The sequence below is a fragment of the Cnephaeus nilssonii genome, assembly GCF_951640355.1.
Source record: "Cnephaeus nilssonii genome assembly, chromosome: 10".
Taxonomy (NCBI): domain Eukaryota; kingdom Metazoa; phylum Chordata; class Mammalia; order Chiroptera; family Vespertilionidae; genus Cnephaeus; species Cnephaeus nilssonii.
The window spans coordinates 80,731,112-80,750,933 of record NC_137081.1 but is presented as its reverse complement, the minus strand read 5'-3'; the positions used below and the strand labels follow the sequence as shown (position 1 = coordinate 80,750,933).

The window sequence follows — 19,822 nt, the reverse complement described above, 5'->3', positions numbered from 1 at the left end:
TCATATGTTGATGCTCAACCACTGAGCCATGCCAGTGGAGCTATTTTTTAAAAATTTTATATGAGAATCCATACTTTGTTAGCATAACGGCTATACCGGTTTATAGTTTGTTACCATAATGGCTGTACCAGTTTATAGTTTCATCAAGAGTGTACAAGGACAAAGGAGGTTGGGGGGAGTCTGAAATAATGTCAACATTAAACAAGTTTAATTTAAAAAATAAGAATTATAGATGTCTTTGGGGAAGAAGCCAGATAACTCTATTATCAAAGTATCACTTCTCAGCAAAATCCCAGGTTCTGACTGCTTAATCACTATTGGTGTCCTCTTCCTTTAATGATAGCCATTTTGATTGCATGGAGTCAATAAATCTATATTTAGAAATTTTCATTATTAAAGGTCAAAATCCAGTAATATATTAATACTAATTCATAACAAAAATAAAATCACTTGGTTGATTTTAAATATGGCTCTGAGACTTTGTGACCCTGAGAAACACAAATCAGCCGAGAATTCACTGCCTTTCATTATAAAACAGGGCTTGTGATGATGACTGTGGACAGTGACAGTTAATGAATATGAATCCAGTCTACCTGAAAAAAAAATTAAGTACCTAAAAGGTGGCAGGTACTGAGCTGGGAGTTATAGGATTAAAGTGAAAATAAACAACATGGTTCCCATTCTGAAATACCTTATGGTAAACTGAGGAATACCTCTCTAAACCCTCTTCCAGTAACAGCTTTCTAGAATGAATTGCCATTCATTGTATAGAGAAGTTTGAAAGACAAGGATTAAAAAAAAGTGAATTAATTCTATATAATAAAAGGCTAATATGCAAATTGTCCTTACGGGCAGAAGTTCAACCGACCAGAAGTTAGATGTGTGTTGACCACCAGGGTTGGCTCAGAACATGGCAGGCATCAGTGATATGGCACTGGCAGCAGGCAGCAATGGAGGTGCTGCTGGCCCTGATGGGCCTCGACAAGAGCAGGACCACGGCGGGATGGTGGAGCAGGTGAGCAGGCGGCACCAGGCCAAGGTGGGTGTGGGTGGGGGCCCTGATCACCACACTGGTCGCCCCACAGACTGCAACTGGTGGCGGGGGGTGGGGCCGGTGAGCAGGCAGCACCAGGCCAATGTGGGTGCGAGTGAGGGCCCCGATTGCCCTGCCAGTCACCCCACAGTATGGCTCTGATTGCCAGCCAGGCCTAGGGACCCTACCCATGCATGAATTTCATGCACCAGGCCTCTAGTATTTATATAAACACAGTCTTAAAAACAAAAAAATAAGAATTTTATAAACATTGAAATCCTATGGGTATTCATCATGAAAATGTGGTGTGTACTAAGTAATCCACTTATTTCCTTAGAACCTGCCCCAGCAATTGTAAAAAAATAATATTAGTTTTCTTATATAGAAGTTACTTGATATAGGATTTTGCCCATCAGCAATCACAACACACTCTATGACACTGTTGCTCATAATAATTTAGTTTTTGTTAATCTTTAAATAAATTGAAGGATATCTTTTTTTGTAATTGGTGAAAGAAGAAGTAATGTCCTCTACTATATATATATATATATATATATATATAGTAGAGGACATTACTTCTTCTTTCACCAATTACAAAAATATATATATATATTTCATATATATATATATATATATATATATATATATATATATTAGAGGACATTATATATATATATATATAGTAGAGGACATTACTTCTTCTTTCACCAATTACAAATATATATATATATATATATATATATATATATATATATATATATATATTTCATCTAAGACTACAAGGAAATACTGTAAAGTTTACCTTCCCAATTGTGTCTATCTTCTAATTAAAATGAGGGTCTTTGTCACAAAAGCCCTAATTCATTGGTTGAAGTAGCTACATGCCTAGACATTGGTTGAAGTAGCTACATGCCTAATTCATTGGTTGAAGTAGCTACATGCCTAGACATTTTGATGCTGGATAAACAAGGGCTAAATGGAGTGTCCCTGCCTGAGAAAACCTAGGGTAGCAGTGCGGGGTCCAACACGGCTGAGGGGAAGTTCTTAGTGCAGGGAGCTTTTTGCAAAACCAGAGATGCCGGCACGAGTCACGGCTGAATGAGAGTAGTGACGTTTCCTAAGGAAAAGCAGGCATCTGTTTCTGGCACAAAAAGGAAAGTAGGTTTGGAAACGTAACAGAATAATAAATGAAAAAAGCCAAACAGCAAATAATTCTTTCTTTAGCTTTTACTCTCTACTAACACATGCCTCACCTAGGCAAACTTTTTGGACTATTTTTAAGTGATTTTTAAAAATTGTCTCCCCCTAAATTTTGAGATATAATTGACAAATAAAATGTGGTGTATATTTAAGGTATACTAGTTGATATTTTGATATAGGTAGACATTGGGAAGTCATCACCATAATCAGACTGATTAGCATATTCATAACTTCACAAAGTTACTGTTCTCTCTGTTTTTCTTATGTAGGGGGAATGAAAACCCTTAAGCTCTGCCCTCTGTCGAATTTCAAGTATAACAATACTTATTATATTAACTGGATTCACACTGTTGTACATTAGCTCTTGTGATGAGAAAACAGCTGTTTTGACTTGCTGCCTAGGCATTTCACAGTGTGACAACCTTGCTCACACCGAGTCCAGGCGTTTAGCTAAGGACCTGAGCTTAGGATGCCCACCACAAGCTTCAGCTTTGCTGTTGACCACTGTGAATGGCTTGTGCCTTCTCATTCACCATGTCATAATCTGCATATTCATAATTTAATACACCAGCTGAAGCCCTCAAGACAGATGTGCAGAATTTATTTAACTTGCATAACTTAAAACTTTGTACCCTGCATCCCTCTTCATTAAACAACCTAAGAGATCTTCCTCCAGCTCTTCTTCTTACTAGCTGGGAAAATTACTAAACCCTCCAAGCTCAGTTTCTTCAGCTATAAAGTGGAGAGCATAAAAATAATTCATAGGATTGTTGTGAAGATTAAATCACAGTGTACACTACAAGCAGTTAGCCCAGTGCCTGGCACTTACTCAACACCCAATGACTAGTTATTATTGCTGTTGTGATTCTCACTCTGGTGCTTAAACAAAAGTAATGCCAAGAAATATTGGCTGACTTGCCTACAGCCATACAGTTTAGGGAAGTGAAAATCAATTTTCGATCAATAAATGCATAACCCATGGACACAGACAACAGCGTGGTGAAGGCCAGCGGGTTGGTGGCTGGGTGGAGGTAGGCAAAGAGGGGGGGAATAGGGGACATTTGTAATAGTGTCAACAATGAAAAAAAAACACACAGAAATTTGTAAATGTTTTAAAGTTTTTAGAGGACGTATATCCCTTGTGATGCTCACAATGACTATGAAGGAAGGAATAAGAGAAATTATCCTCTCAGTCTAATGGATGAACACTTGGCCACTTAGAGAAGTCAAGTGGCCCACATCAACCAGTGACAGAACGACAGTTCTAATTTCTGGAGGCCTAACCCTTCCCTTGTAAGACGCTCTGTCTAACATGCAGAGGCTGCTTTTCGGCCTGGATATTGGGAAGGCCATAAAGAGCAACACATCTGGATGGTTCTGAGCACCAGTCACTTAATCAGCAGCCCAAGGAAATTATGCAGTTCTGCTCTACAAGGCCCCCTGCACTTTTCCAATTACCATATTTTATAATTTTAAAATCTTTGAATACCATAGGATCTTGATGCCATTAAACTCCAAGGAGTGCAATATAAAAATATATTTTGTCATGGGTGTGGGGTGATGGTAGAAAATTTAAAGTAGTAAGACTGGTAATATCAGAAAACCAAATGAACTTTCACACTCCTAGGAAAAAGCAAATGTACACATACAATGAAGTAACGTGCATTTTTTTTTTCACTTACAAATGAAATATCTTCAGAGACCAGGTAGTTGCAAGCTACCTGCTTTCAGACGCTGTTTGGAAGTACATGGCAATGACAGGTTAATGGCCTGGGTACACGCACAGTTCTAGTAATGAATGTTCAAGCTCACTCAAACTGGCATCAGTATTGACAGCACAGAGGCGGATTGCAAGGTGTTATCAACTGAAAGTGCAAAATGAGATCAGCTTTTAAATTATTTTTCAGCAACTTTATGTGGCCAGTCAAAACAAAGAAACAAGGGCTTTGTGTCACATAATGGAGGTTTCCTGTGTGGAAATACGGAGCAGGGAAATTTCTGTGAAAGCTGATACCACTCCCTAGGAACTGTTTTAGGTCAATGTATCAATGGATTTCTAAACCAAAGAACTATTAAAGCAGTGGCTTAAACCATACCTTTATGTTGACTTAGAGATAAAATAATAAAATCTTATAACTAGCCAAGCCCGTCTGACTCAGTGATTCAGTGTTGACCTATGAACCAGGAGGACATGGTACGATACCTGTTCAGGGCATATGCCCAGGTTGTGGGCCCAATCCCCAGTAGGCGGTGTGCAGGAGGCAGCCCATCAATGATTCTCTCTCATCATTGATGTTTCTATCTCGCTCTTCTTCTCCCTTCCTCTCTGAAATCAATTAAAAACTGTATAACTAAAGTTGAACTAAGAGTTCAAATGTTTACAATCTCATATCAATTATATGAATCCCATTAAAGTGTCCTTATCATATGATCACCTAACTACTTTATAATATAAGCAAGGATGGAGAACTCACGACTTCCTACCCTAGATTAACCAAAAATTATAAAACTACATTTGCCAATATGACTTATTGTAGGTAAGTAGACATATATCTCCCCCTAATTTCCATTTCAGTTAATTCTAAAGTCTACATGATAAATCTAACCCTTCCTCACAGGATGCCCTTTCATATCTAATGGTGTTTCTGAAACAACTCTTCCTTGCTTCTCTAAGTCTGACTTTCTTCAACTATTTATCAGTACTTTTAGCTCATAATTCTGATTTATTTCCTTACATACCTCTTAATGGTAAACTATGTCATTCTGTATTAGCCCAATTCCGGAAACCAGATATGATCAGCATAGAATCTTCGCTTTGACCACCTCTCTAATAACCATTCTATTCTTCTCTCTGCTTGAAATAGGTGTATTCCTTTAGCTGTTCCTATTCTTGTAATTCCACACTTTTATGTGTATCATTATATGAAACAAGATTCATAAGATATCAGTCATCATTCGCAAATTGGTGATAATTACTTGGAGGTTCATTATACTGTTCCTTCCATTTTTTATGCTTAATGAACAAAGTTCCATTAAAAAGTTACATAAAAGAATATTCCCTTCTCAGACTTTCCATACTTTCAATTACTCTCAGTTCTCATTTGAAACAATGCATAATTAACAGTTTAACTCATAAATAGATGTGTAGGGCATTAAATCATTAAGGGTGATAAAAAAAAAGTTTGCATCTCACTTAACAACATAAGCTGGATTGTCAATTTCACTCATGTCATTTAGCAAGTCTGTTAGAAGTTGAAAAGAGTAGAATCAAGTTTTGAAAGTGATAGCAGAGAACTGTGAAATACTGATAATAATAGTACTTACAAATAATAAAATTCCCCAAATTCCACTACTACCAGGTGCTATGATGTTATCTGTTAGCCATATTGTCATTTGCTTTATGGCCTATTGTTCTACATTACTCAAATTTGGATGATTCCCAAATTAAGAAAACAGGATTGGTCTCCTGTGTCATTCAGTCAAACCCTCTAATTATGCAGATGAGGGATCTGAGGTTCAGGAAAGTGATGAGGTTTTCCCATGGTGAATATTCACTTATTAAGCTGGGACTCCTGAATTCTGGTACAATACTCTGTTTTCTATTCCACACTAAATTGTAAATTCCAGTTCTGTGGGCTCTTATTTCAGAGTTCTTGCACAAATTGGTTTGAGGAATTTCACTTTTCCTACATTAATTATATAGCATATACTTAATTTTACATCTAAAATTTTAATTACTGTCTCTTCATGTTATTTGTCTTTCTCTTAATATTGTTTTCCTTCATTTATATGTGTTTACATTTACTATGCTCATTTCGGGAAAGTAACATAATATGTCTAATTCTGTCTCCTTCTAGCTGTATAAACTTGAACCCATTTATAAAATGAACATATCTTTACTTAAGCATTCGATATCTTATATAATAAAAGCCTAATATGCTAAGTGTCCGGTCAACAGGTCAGCCGTTCAATCAACCAAGCATAATATGCTAATGATATGCTAAGGCCGTTCGACCGCTCACTATGATGTGCACTGACCACAAGGGGGCAGATGCTCCAACTGGTAGGTTAGCTTGCTGCTGGGGTCCAGCCGATTGGGACTGAGCAAGATGGGCTGGACACACCCTGGAGCCCTCCCACGTCCCTCCCTGGCCCCGGTCATGCACCGGTGGGGTCCCTTGGCCTGGTCAGCACCCTCTCATAATCTGGGACCCCTCAGGGGATGTCAGAGAGCCAGTTTTGGCCTGATCCCACAGGCCAGGCCAAGGGACCCCACTGGTGCATTAATTCATGCACTGGGCCTCTAGTAATGAAATAAAATGCAAAGCAGAGTTCCTGGCAACTATTACATGCGCCCCAAACATAACATTTATTTAATAAATAACAATAATAAATTGATGAAGGAAGATATAACTTCATTTTTTTGCATCTCTAGAGTACTATGGAAAGATTATATAATTCTCACCAGGTAAATACAGAAAATAAGTAGAATTAAATCTGCTAGGTCTATTATGGTGTGTGCCTCTATGAACACATGGCACCAACCACTATGAACAGGATGAAAATTTCAGTTGACTAAATCCTTGTGCATGAAATGACTTACCATAAAGAATCTTAGCCACTTAATAATAAAAAAATATTATCACTAACAATTCTTCTACCTAAAGATTTCCTTAAATGTACCTACATGATTAGTACTTATTTATTCAATGTAAAAATTGAATTAGTTGATTGTGTTCTATCTAACTATCTCAATGGGCCATTTAAACTGACTACATGAACAACCTGATTAGGTAAAATTAGTCCATCAGAAAGAAAGAAATACACACACATACACAGAAAACATTACTCAAGCAGAGTAATTTGTGTTATAAGCTTAATATGTAAATATGAGTTCATTATTATGGTTACCTACACAAATCTTTTCTTACAGTTACAATCAATGATATAAAATAATTACATTTTCTCACAATTGGCTAAGAATTCTAGTCAAATTCAAACAGTCCAAGATGAGTAAAATAATTTCTTCCCTTATTATCTGTCTTTTTCTTAATATTTCTTTCCTTATGCCATAGTCATGCTTCTATTAATTAATTTATAAACACTGTTAAATGTTAGTTCGATTACAACGCAATAAAATTCACTTTAGACATTTCCTGTACTCCAGTGTCTCCCCCCAACATTGAATATGAAAGACCTGGACTCTGGCCAGAGCTAATTATTGACATGATTGGAAAGTGAAGAAAGCCTTTTTGTAACACAACTTACTCATAACAAACAATTAGTGCCCACCAGCCTCTCAAACAAGGGTTTTCAAAGAAATGCAAATAAATAACATATGTTGAAAAGTAAATGTAAATCCTGTCATACTACGAACATATAAAGTGAAGTTCCTAACACCAGTATCTCCCATTTTAATTCTAAGGAAAATAAAATAGCTAACAATCATGAAAGCAACTTCAATTTTTTTCTTCCAGATTAAGATGTAATAAAAAGATGAATTTGCTAAAGGAGATTAAATAATAACAAGGACAGTAAAATAAACAAGTATTAATATCCTAATTATATGCCAATACTGAGTTGATAAACTTTTTCACCATTAATTTTACACACATGCACACAAACAGCATCTTTCTTAGTCATCCTTACATGCTATGCTAATTCCTATGACTCTGTCCTAATACATCCTTTTCTCCCAATGGTATCCCCGTTTCTCCGCTAGGTTCCTCTGCCCACCACAGTGAAACTGAACTTCATTTCTTCCCTAAAGATTACTCAATTATTCTTAACTCAAACTGATCTCTTACAGTTCCAATGTATTAAAAACAAAACAGAAGAATGTATCACCCAATTGTTGTCTAATTATTTCAGGTCTATTATTTGTAATAAGTTTCTAAATTCTGTAGGTACCATAATTATATTTCCTTTTACCATGTCAGTGGTCCATGCCTATATTAGTCATGACTATGAATGTATATAAGTAAAGACTGTATCAAATAAAGAAGAAGCAAGCATAATAAAAAGAAGTTCAATAAACAAAATGTGGAAGTGTGTGTCCTCCATCATAGTGAAGAGAGAGATAAGGGAGATAAGGGAGATGGAGACGTGTTTTTGATTCTGGGGAAAAGAAAGTTAACCCAAATCTCATTATAGTCTTGATTCAACATTTTTTGCAACTCGCTACTTAATTCTACTTCCTGTTCCATCACAGCCTTTGATTATTAATTCACTCCTTTAACCCACAGATATGCATAAAAATACTGTGCACAATGGGGGGAAGAACCTTTATATTCATTATTCCCTTTAATGAAGGGACTGCATCTATTCATCTTTATATCCTCATATCTAGAATTTTTTCGCTATGTTCAATAAACACATGTTGAATAAAAGATAGGTGGACATATAGATGGGAAAATAGATGTCAATGTCAAGTGTCTATTGAATCAACATTTGTGTTGACAAACCCAGGTCCTGGGCCAACAAAAACAGACCAACCATAATTTTGTACAATTTATTACAGCTATGAGAACACCATTTATTTTACTACAAACCTTTCAAATGGTGACAGATTTCCACTTAAAATATACAAAACCCTGTATTGTAGCTGGAACTCAGTAATTCTTGTTGATTAACTCTAAGCATAACTCTTTCATCTCTCTTACTCAGACTTTTTTTTCTCTCTTTATTATAAGTTAAAAATGAATTTATTTATTTTATTTTATTTTTTGTCAGTTGATTTTTAATTGAATGTATTGCGGTGGCATTGGTTCACAAAACCATATAAGTTTCAAGTGTTACAACTCAACAAACATCATCTGCACACTGCACCGTGTGCTCATTGCACCAAGCAAAGTTTCTTTATATCTCCATTTTCCCTTCCTTTGCCCACCCCACCTCCACCTACTCCACCCCCGTCCCTGTGCCTATTGCAACACTGTATGAATATATATATATACATACACACACTTTTCTTGCTTAATTCCTAATTTTAAAAATCAAAATATAGTTTTCTTTTCACAAAGTAGGTTGCAATATGAAAGTTTACCTATCCTAATCTAAAGTTTGTTTTCTATTTCCAACTCCCTTTAAATACTTTACAGTAATCATTATATGTCTAAAACATAAAAAATATTATTTTTCTGAAAACTTTTTTCTCTCAAATGTTAACTCAATTTTATGGGTAAATACTTTTCCCTACTCTATTTGGTGTTTATTATAAATATCATTTTTAAGGCAAACTAGAATCTTAAAAACATTTCCTTAAAAAATGATTGACATTTAAATTTCAAACAATAATTTGAATATATGCTAAGTGAAATAAGTCAGAAAGAGAAAGACAAATACCATATGATCTCACTTATATGTGGAATCTAATAAACAAAATAAACTGACAAAATAGAAACAGAGGCATAGATACATGGAACAGACTGACGACTGTCAGAAGTAAGGGGGTTTGGGGGACTGGATGAAAGAAGGTAAAATGATGCAGCAAACACATGCATACATATACAGTAGATGGGGGTAGGTGGAAGTGGGCAAAGGGAAGATAAATGGGGACAAACAATGACTTTGCTTTGGGTGTTGGGCGCATGATGCAGTGTGCAGATGATGTTTTGTTAAGTTGTAAACTTGAAACCTATATGGTTTTGTGAACCAATGTCACCCCAATAAATTCAATAAAAATGTATGTGGGGAGATGAATAATTTTAAGGAAGATGGATTTCTAGGTTTCAAGGTGACACAACTAGAAAAAAAGATGCTATAAAAATGCAGATTCAAGCTTCTGAGCAGATATGGGGGAAGGCAGATGTTAAGCTAACCATGAACATGAGTACCCGTCAAAGGCTGCAATGACATTCAGTTATTTTATTTGAGAACCAGTATAAGAAATGACATTGCTGCACTCCCATCTACCTGTGGTGACCTCCAAGACTAAATGAAGATTCTAAATGAGCTTAACTTAGACTTCTTCAAGAGACTTACATACTAAGAAAGCCTGGTGAGACACCTCATGAGAGTCAAGAAAAAATTCAAATTTTATATTAAGATACAATCTGTGATAATGAGGCCAAGGTTACACGTTCTGTTCATATAGTTCCCACTGTGCTTCCTGGCCATGTGAGGAACCAGTAAATAGGCCAAGTATCTAGTGGCTGCTAGGAAAGTGATCTGCGTGGAGTAAGAGGAATGAAGAAGCACAAATCTGCTCTCTTCCTGGAAAAGCAGCGCAGTGCACACAGTCTCCTGGCAGCGAGTCGATTTCTTCAGTGGTATTTACAAAGCCTCTGAGAGCTTAGGTTCTATTTAAGCCTGTTTAAAGGTTTGTTTCTAAAATATTTTTACTGCTTTCAGAGAGAAAGGAAGAGGGCGAGAATCATTGATCGGCTGCCTCCCGCACACCCCCTACTAGGGATTGAGCCCACAATTCAGGCAAGTGCCCTGAACAGGAATTGAACCTGGGACCTCCTGGTTCATAGGCTGACACTAAACCACTGAGCCATATCAGCCAGGCTAAAGGGTTGTTTTTATCGCAAATTTTAAAATAAATATTATAGCCTATGTTTTAGCTAGAATATAATAATAACACTGCAGCTTTGTCCTAGGATGTTTCTCAAGATTAGGTTTACCAATAGTGAAGAATGATATCATTTTTTTATTAAAGTTTAAAATGATTAACTCCAAATATATGATTTTGGTATCTTGTGAAGAGTTAAAGTAGAATGTAAGAATGTGTGCCCTAGATAATAAAATGGCTTAATTTAGCATGCAGTTCACTACTTAAATATCCATCCAGTCCTTTGGCATTTCAATATCAAAGTGTCAGTTCTACACAGGAGTGAATGTCTCTTTAAATAATCCAAGCTAACCTGAGAAGGGAGATAAGGCCCATGATTTCTGCTTGCTTTCCAAAGTCAAAGACCACAAATTTCTAACACTTGTCCAAAATCTTGGTGACTAAAACAAAATGTCATTTAGCAATTCAAATCTAATAACACATTTTTTCACAATGTTGTGGTCCTCTTCTTTAATAGAAAATAAGTGTTAAATAAAAAGATGACTTTCAGAATTACCATAGCACATTAGGAGAATGATTTGTGAGAGATCTGTGTATTAGAACAATGTTTGGTAATGATACCTCATTTTTATTAGTCTCCTTTAGTTACAGTGCTCATCTGAAATAATCATAGTGCAAAGGCAACAATATGGCAAGTCCTTAATTTGTAAACAATTCAAATAAAAATATACAAATAAATTAATTAAATTATCTTTATTTATAATAGCAGCAATTTTCAACCTTTTTCATCATAAACTAATTAAAACAATTCTTCAGCACACCAAAAAAATATATATTTTGCTGATATCACAAAAAATATAGGTATATTTTGATTTATTCACCCAGGATGGCTATTGTTGTGTTGGCTGTTGTCATTTTTTAAATTTGATAATCTAAGGAAAAAGAGGTCAATGCCCCTAACTGAATAGTCAGGTACTGCATATTTTAAAAATTCTTGCAGCACACTGGTTGAAAATCACTGCATAATGCCATCACCATGATACACACTCATCTTCCAACTGATTTCAATTGAAACTTAGTTTCTTGAAAAATAACACAGAACTTCAATGAAATGCATTCATTTATTCAAAGACACATCTTGAGTGCCAGGTAATCTCCAGGAATTTATCAATGCTAACTAAACAGTATGATTTGGCCTGTGCACTCATGAATTAACTTCCCTTCATTTTATAGTTCCCATAAATTACCATTTAATTCTCAGGTATACAAGCGCTTAATTAGGATATTAGAAAAGAAAGGACTATACGTGAGATAATCATTATTAGATAAAGGGCAAAGCTTATTTTATTTAAATAATCTGCTCTATGCCTTGAAAACAAGCAAAGATATTTCTAAATAAATTGAAGGGCAAAGATGAACTGTGATCTGACTACAGAGATTAGTATTGTCAGGCAAATTGGAATGAAAACCTGACTTTCTATTCACCAACACATTTCTTCTGACTGGATAACCATTCACTTTCCCCATCACCTTCCATAAAGAGAAACCATGGAACCAGTGATTTTACTTTTGGTTGTTTCTTTTAAAATCTAAATGCTTTTTCAAACTCTTTGAAAATAATAAAATCTGAAATTACTAAGGAAAACTGAGGTGGTTTCTTTGCCAGGGCAGAAAAAGACAAAGTGCAATACATTTCCACGTGATTTCTCAGTCATTTCAAGTTTGAAAGGAGTCTCCCTAGTTTGCAGCACTTAGGGTTAAAAAGAAAAGCCACCAAGAAGGAAAAGAAACTAATTTGTTGGCCATATTTGAAGCATATACATATGAAGTCTCTCAAAATCCATACTTTACACCAAGAAGAATAATCTAAAGAAATGCTAGAGATGTAACACATTTAAAGTCACATGGCTAATAATGACCACGAGGGAACCACAGATACCAAACAACTGATCTAATGTGTGGAGGATATTTCTATTGATGACCTATCTTAGGAATTGGTTTCCTCACATGAGCCAAGATATTGATTAAATAGTATATGCAATCTTTGAAAAATGATGTCAATTCGAATACTAACTACAAATAGCATTATTTGCTTAGGCTGTAATTATATAGAACTGAATAAATAGCAACATAAAAGGCACACACATACCATTTATCCATCGGGCTTCTGGATCATGCAGCACCAAGTCCTCCCTGAAGAGATCTTCCAAGGACAACCTGGTTTCTGATGAATTTGTAAGTTCATCTAAAATGAAGTAAATCTCCAATTAGGCACTTATTGCATGTTAATTTTTAAAATGAATGAATCATAAAAGTTGAAATACTTTGCTTCAAAAATATCCTATATAATAAAAGACTAATATGCAAATGACCGAATGGTGGAATGACCAGTCACTATGATATGCACTGACCACCAGGGGGTAGACACTCAATGCAGGAGCTGCCCCCTGGTGGTCAGTGTGCTCCCACAGGGGGAGCGCCGCTCAGCCAGAATCTGGGCTCAAGGCTGGCGAGCACAGCGCAGTGGTGGGAGCCTCTCCCACCTCCGTGGCAATGCTAAGGATATTCGACTGATGGATTAGTGGTCCTAAGCCATCAGTCAGACATCCCCCGGGGCTCCCAGACTGTGAAAGGGTGCAGGCCAGTCTGAGGGACCCCCCAAGTGCACGAATTTCGTGCACTTGGCCTCTAGTGTTAAATAGATGACAATATAAAGTAATCATTTATACATGGGTTTTAGCATTTAAAGCTTGTCTGTTTCATAATATTTTTCAACATATTATATTATTTTTAACATTAAAATTGTCTTGATCTAGTACAAATTTAATAGAAAATCCCTTGTTATGTATTGATATATAGTATGAAAACAAAGCACTTAAAATTCCCATTGTGTTATTGTGCTTCTAAGGGCATATTTTTCACTGTTCATAATCCAGCCAATTACTTTCCAAAATCACTCTTTAATATATTCTCTTTAATTATAAATTTACAGTATTATAAATACCAAATGTCCTCAACTCTATTGAATATATATTAAGAAAACGTCCAATCTAAGAAGAAAGTTCATCAAATTAACAGAATAATAACAAGTTCCATCAAATAAATACCAGCCAACAAATAATAAGTCTAAGAGTTAAATAATGTAATGCCAGAGTATTAACAAAAAGCCTAAGTTACATTAGTTCCTGACATATAAACTAGGTGTACCCCCTTTTTAAATTTCAAATTCTAGTACATGCAAGGACAATATAATTTAATTACCAAAATTAGGCATAGCAAACTCACTTTTAGATAGTAAGAAGCTATGAACAAGTTAGCAGTATTCCGTTTTCTTTGACAAATAATAGCATTGTTTATTTACTGTATGAAAGCTTATTTGTGCCCTTTCATTTCTGACCTTCACTCTGGTTGAAAATGAAATGTCAAAGGTACATACAAACCTCATTAGATATTGTTTTTAGAAGGTTCAGAACTTATTACAGCAAGCGCTTTGTTTCTTCCAGCTGAAAAGCTGGGCCAAAGAATCAATAACTTCAAATGCAATTTCCTTTAACATGAATCAACTATGTATTTAACCATCCAAAATAAAAAATTCACTAAGGAGCAAATAAAGAAATATTACTAGTGGTAATAGTGTGAATTGTTTGATTCCAAGCCTAGTAAAAGACCTTGTGATTATATATAGATTTGCAAAACATAATGCTCCATTTGATAGTCTGACACACCAAAATTTGAACTTTCTTTATTCACTGAACAAATACTGGAACCGTTAATTTTAAAGCTATTGAGTGAAGTATTGTAAGGTGCTAGAGACATATCTATGCTTTGCTCTTTGGGTTTCACACTGGCAAAACATGAAAGAATATGATGCATGTCAGCATAAGGATACAGAGTGCTAGATGAGCAGAGAAAGGAAGGGAAAATCTTGCAAAAGCAATTTAAAAAGGCCTTACCAGTAGATAAAAATAAAATGACTAACTCTCATCTATTGCTATTGGTAATAAAAAATAGTACAAACACTTTGGAAGACAGTTGGGTGATTTGTTACAAACGTAGGTGTATAAGCCATCAAGTGAACTCAGTATTTACCCAAAGGAGTTGAAAACTTGTGGTCACACAAAAACCTGCAGATGGATATTTAGATCAACTTTATTCATGATTGCCAAAATGTGAAAGCAAACAATATTTCCTTCAATAGGTGAATGTATCAACTGTGGTAGATCTAGACAATGCACTGTTCTGCAATAATAAAAATAAATGGGCTATCAACCAGGAAAAGACATGGAGCAAGCTTAAGTGTACATTAGTAAGTGAAAGAAACCAACCTAAAAAGCTATGATTCCAACTTCATAAAATTCTAAAAGGGCAAAGTATGAAGACACTAACAATATTAGTGATTATAATAGTAATACATGTCATGATATATTTGTCCAAACCTACAGAAAATACAACAGCAAGAGTGAACCCTAATGTAAGGTATAGACCTTTGCAGACAATGACGTGTTGATGCAGAGTCATCAATCGTAACAAATATAAAACTCTAGTCCACAATGGGGGAGGAGGTCTTGCCTTGTGTGAGGGCAAAGGGTAAATGGAAAAATCTCTACCTTCAGCTCGATTTTTCTGTGAACACAATCTCTTTCAGAAAATTAAGTCTATGAATTTTTTTTCTTTCAAGTTAAATGACCTGGACTTCCCAGAAAAGAAAGGAGAAGCAGCATGTTAGATAAAATCATGAGTAATTTTTTTTTTTGACAAAACAGAGAAGCCTTAATTCTAGAATTCACTTTCTGTCATAGGAGTTTGGGATTTTAGTCAAATGAGCTAATTTTATTAGGGTTTCAGAAATATACTTATTCTATGAGATGTCTCAATAAGAAAAAATTATTCAAAACTTAAAATTTTCCAAGATTATATATAATGTACCATCAATTCTCCTTCTTTCTTTAAAAATTACCTTTATTATTGAAAGGATTACAAATGTTCCCCTTTCCCCCACTGACCTCCTCTACTCTGCTCCCAGACCTTCATTGCACTATTATATGTGTCCATGGGTAATGCATATCCTATCTAAAAAAGAGGAAATTTGCTAACTGAACCTCATGCTGTCGCAAAGATGGCAGCGCCCACAGCCAATAAGGAGGGAAGATGCTAATTGACTGCCACGCCCTCAAAGATGGCAGCACCCACAGCCACAAGATGGCGGCTGCCAGTCCCCTCAGCCCCAGCCGGGGTGGCAGGCACGAGGCAAGGTTGGGCCTGCCCCCAGGCGGGCCCGGCCAGCCTCCGGAGTCCCCCAGTCTCTTCAGTCCCCCAGTTGCCCAAGGCTGACCCGAGGTGCAAGCAAGCCTCAGATGGCGGCTGCCCAGCCACCCAGGGCCGCCCGAGGCTCAGGTAACCAGGGCTGGCTATGGTTTGCACTGCCGGCAGTGGCAGCAGCAGAGGTGTGTGATCGGAGCATCACCTTACCCTGATGGCCAGGTCACCTCCCACCCCTGAGGGCTCTTGGACTAAGAGAGGGGGCAGGCTGGGCGGAGGGACCCCCTGCTCCAGTGCATGAATTTTCATGTACCGGGCCTCTATTGTGCATATAAGTTCTTTGGTTAAACTCTCCCCACCTCCTCAGAGATTCATCAGTCGTCCCATGTATTCATAACCCAGATCCATTTTGTTCATCAGTTTATTTTTTCATTAGATTCCACATTTAAGTGAGATCATGTGATACTTGTTTTTCTCTGACTGGCTTATTTCACTTACCATAATACTCTCCAGGTCTCTCCATGCTTCTTTCTTATGGCTGCATAGTATTCAATTATGTAAATGTACCACTGTTTTTTTATGGCCAAGAGACATATGAAAAAAAGGTCAAAGTCACTAATCATCAGAGAGATGCAAATTAAAATGACAATGAAGTATCACCTCACATCTGTCAGAAAGGCTAGCATCAACAAATGACAAGTGCTGGTGAGGATGTGGAGAAAAGGGAACCCTAGTGCACTGCCGTTGGGAATGCAGACTGATGCAACAAAGTATAAGGAAACTCCATACTATGGTAAACAGTATGGAGTTTCCTCAAAAAAACAAAAATGGAACTGCCATTTTACCCAGTGATCCCACTTGTAGGAATATATCCAAAGAAACCTAAAACATCAATCAGAAGGAATATAAGCACCCCTATCTTCATAGCAGCACAATTTATAATAGCTAAGTTCCGGAAACAGCCCAAGTGCCCATCAGTAGATGAGTGATGAGTGGGCAACCCCTTCAATTCTTAGAGAATTATATTTTACCATCTCTATTTGAAATACATTTACTTATATACACATAAAGGTGAGAGTCTAACTTTAAATCAGTGGGAGATATTATTTTAAAACATTCTATTGCATAAATGATCCTAATCTACTGAAATGAAAAGTTAACTTTATATATTATAAATATCCGTTACATACTTACATCTGTTTCTCTTTCAATTTTTGTTTTGAGATAATTCCATGTATTTTGTTTACTGTATATATTAGACAGATATATATTTTATATATATATATATATATATATATATATATATATATATATATACACACACTGAGTGGCCAGATTATGATCTCTGAACACATAATAATCTGGCCACTGAGTGTGTGTGTGTGTGTGTGTATGTATGTGTGTGTATGTATATGAATATATATATGTATATGAGGCCTGGTGCATGAATTTGTGCATGGGTCAGGTCTGGCCAGCCAGGCCAGGGGGAGGGGACATGGGCGGTTGGCCAGCCTGCCTGCTGGTTGAACTCCTGGTCGAGGGGACATTTTGCATATTAGCCTTTTATTATATAGGATATACACTGAGTGGCCAGATTATTATGCATTCAGAGATCATAATAATCTGGCTACATCGTATACACACTAGAGACCCAGTGCATGAAATTTGTGTATGGGTAGGGTTCCTAGGTCTGGCCAGCGATAAGGGCCAATCTGTGGTGCAACCAGCGGGGCGACCAGGGGCCCCCACTGGCACCTGCCTTGGCTGGCCTGGCACCATCCACTGGCTGGCCCTGCCCCCAGCAGCTGCAGCCAGTCAAAGCCTGTGGTCTGGGGCAGCTCCTGCATTGAGTGTCTGCCCCCAGATGGTCAATGTGCATCATAGCGACCAATAGTTCCACTGGTCATTCCGCTGTTTGGTCAATGTGCATATTCAGTCAATTAGGCTTTTATTATATGGGATACATTATATATATGCACGCGCACGTGCGCGCGCGCGTGTGTGTGTGTGTGTGTGTGTGTGTGTATACACACACACACATATAATATATATAAACATTGCAAGGTAAATGCACCGCAGTAAACAATATTATCCTATATAATAAAAGCTAATATGCTAAGTGTCCAATTGTCCAGTCATCCATTCAATTAATCAAAGTGTAATATGCTAATGATATGCTAAGGCCACTCAACAGCTCGCTATGGTGTGCACTGACCACCAGGTGTCAGACAGTTGATCAGTTGACCAGTCGCTATGACATGCACTGACCACCAGGGGGCAGACGCTCGAACCAGTAGGTTAGCTGCTGAGGTCTGGCTGGACATGCCCTGGAGCCCTCCTATGGTCCCTCCCCAGCTGGCCAAACTCCTGCATCCCTCCCCAGCTCTGATCATGCACCCGTGGGGCTTCTTTGCCTGGCCTGCACCCTTTTGCAATCCAGGACCCCTCGGAGGATGTTGGAGAGCCGGTTTCAGCCCAATTCCACAGGCCAGGTCAAGGGACCCCACTGGTGCACGAATTTGTGCACCAGGCCTCTAGTTTTCAAATAAATTTTCAAATTATATTTCAGTAATTCTCAAACATTCAAACTTTTATTTGAGCTTTGAAATCATATTTCAACTCAACAAGTTAATAATTTTATAAAATAGCACAATATATACACAGTAGATTGAAAAACTGAAGGTATTTTATAATATTAAAATTTCACAGTTAGAACTACTTATTCCACTCATTTTATGAACATTAATAATATTCAATCTTCAATATTTCATGTAGATCCTTTACTTTATCCTATTAGATACAGTCTTAATGAAACATGGGGATTGGGTTGCATATTTTTCTTCCCATGGGTTCTTGTCCTCACGAAATTTGAAGAATAAATTAACAAACAAAAATCCTTCTTTAATAATAATATAAAAAAGTAGAAGTTTATTGGATGCAGATAAAATCTCCATCTGAGTAGGGGTATTCTCAAAGGGGACCCCATGGGGAGGGTCCCCCCAATGGGCAAAGCCTGCTCACTCTCTCTCTAATGGAAAAACATTTTTAAAAAATTCTGCCTTATGTCCCTTTGTCTCCAGTTTATATATGCTTCAGTTCCTTGTTTGAATCTGACCATTTTTAATTGGTTCCTTTCCTTAATTTTCCCCCCATCCCGTTTTCCTCATTGGTTAATCTACTACATGGTCTTAGTTTCAAAGCTCAAAGCCCACGTGGTGCCCCCTTTCTCTCTCTCCTTATCTTGCTGGTTGGATTTGCCTTTTATCTCCCAGCTGCTCAGGCCAGAGATACCCCTGTCTGTCCTTGTTTTATAGGTGTTTTAATTTCTCAGGTCAGAAATGTTTCCATCTGCCTGGACCCCCTCTTCCCATGGCATTTCTCTATCCTCTGTATAAGATGAGCATTGTGGAATCTTCAAGTCTCCATCTATGTATTCCTCTCCCATGGACCCTCTTATCTCAAAGACTCCCTAAATCTGTCTATTTTGTCCCTAAAACTCATTTCATTAGGTATATATGTTTTGTGTTCATTGTAAGCATAACATTTTCCATTCAGATTCTAAATAATATGAGTTAACTACTAAATTATTCACCATATAAGATTTTCTTTAAAATTCCAATGGTAATTAATTAAATATTTTATTTTTCTACATATCCAATTATATCATCTAAAATGTTTTTTAGACATAAGGATCAAACAAGGGATTCAAGATGGCAGCCAACAGGACAGCAATGAGGGAGAGAGTGTGAGTGAGGGAGGGAGCAAAAGGGGAGTGTGTGGGTGTGTGGGGCATGTGTGTATGTGTGAGTGAGGGA

At 36.9% G+C, this 19,822-nt stretch overlaps 1 protein-coding gene across 1 annotated transcript in view; it reads right to left on the bottom strand.

The window, feature by feature from the left end:
* The window catches only part of DPP10 (dipeptidyl peptidase like 10), a gene marked incomplete at both ends in the record, with an annotated part of 660,265 nt that overhangs the window by 452,235 nt on the left and 188,208 nt on the right, over positions 1–19,822 (bottom strand). Inside the window, one exon of the mRNA XM_079782730.1 lies at positions 12,898–12,993. Within this exon, the coding sequence (XP_079638856.1) occupies positions 12,898–12,993 (96 nt within the window). The remainder of the gene's footprint in view (positions 1–12,897; positions 12,994–19,822) is intronic.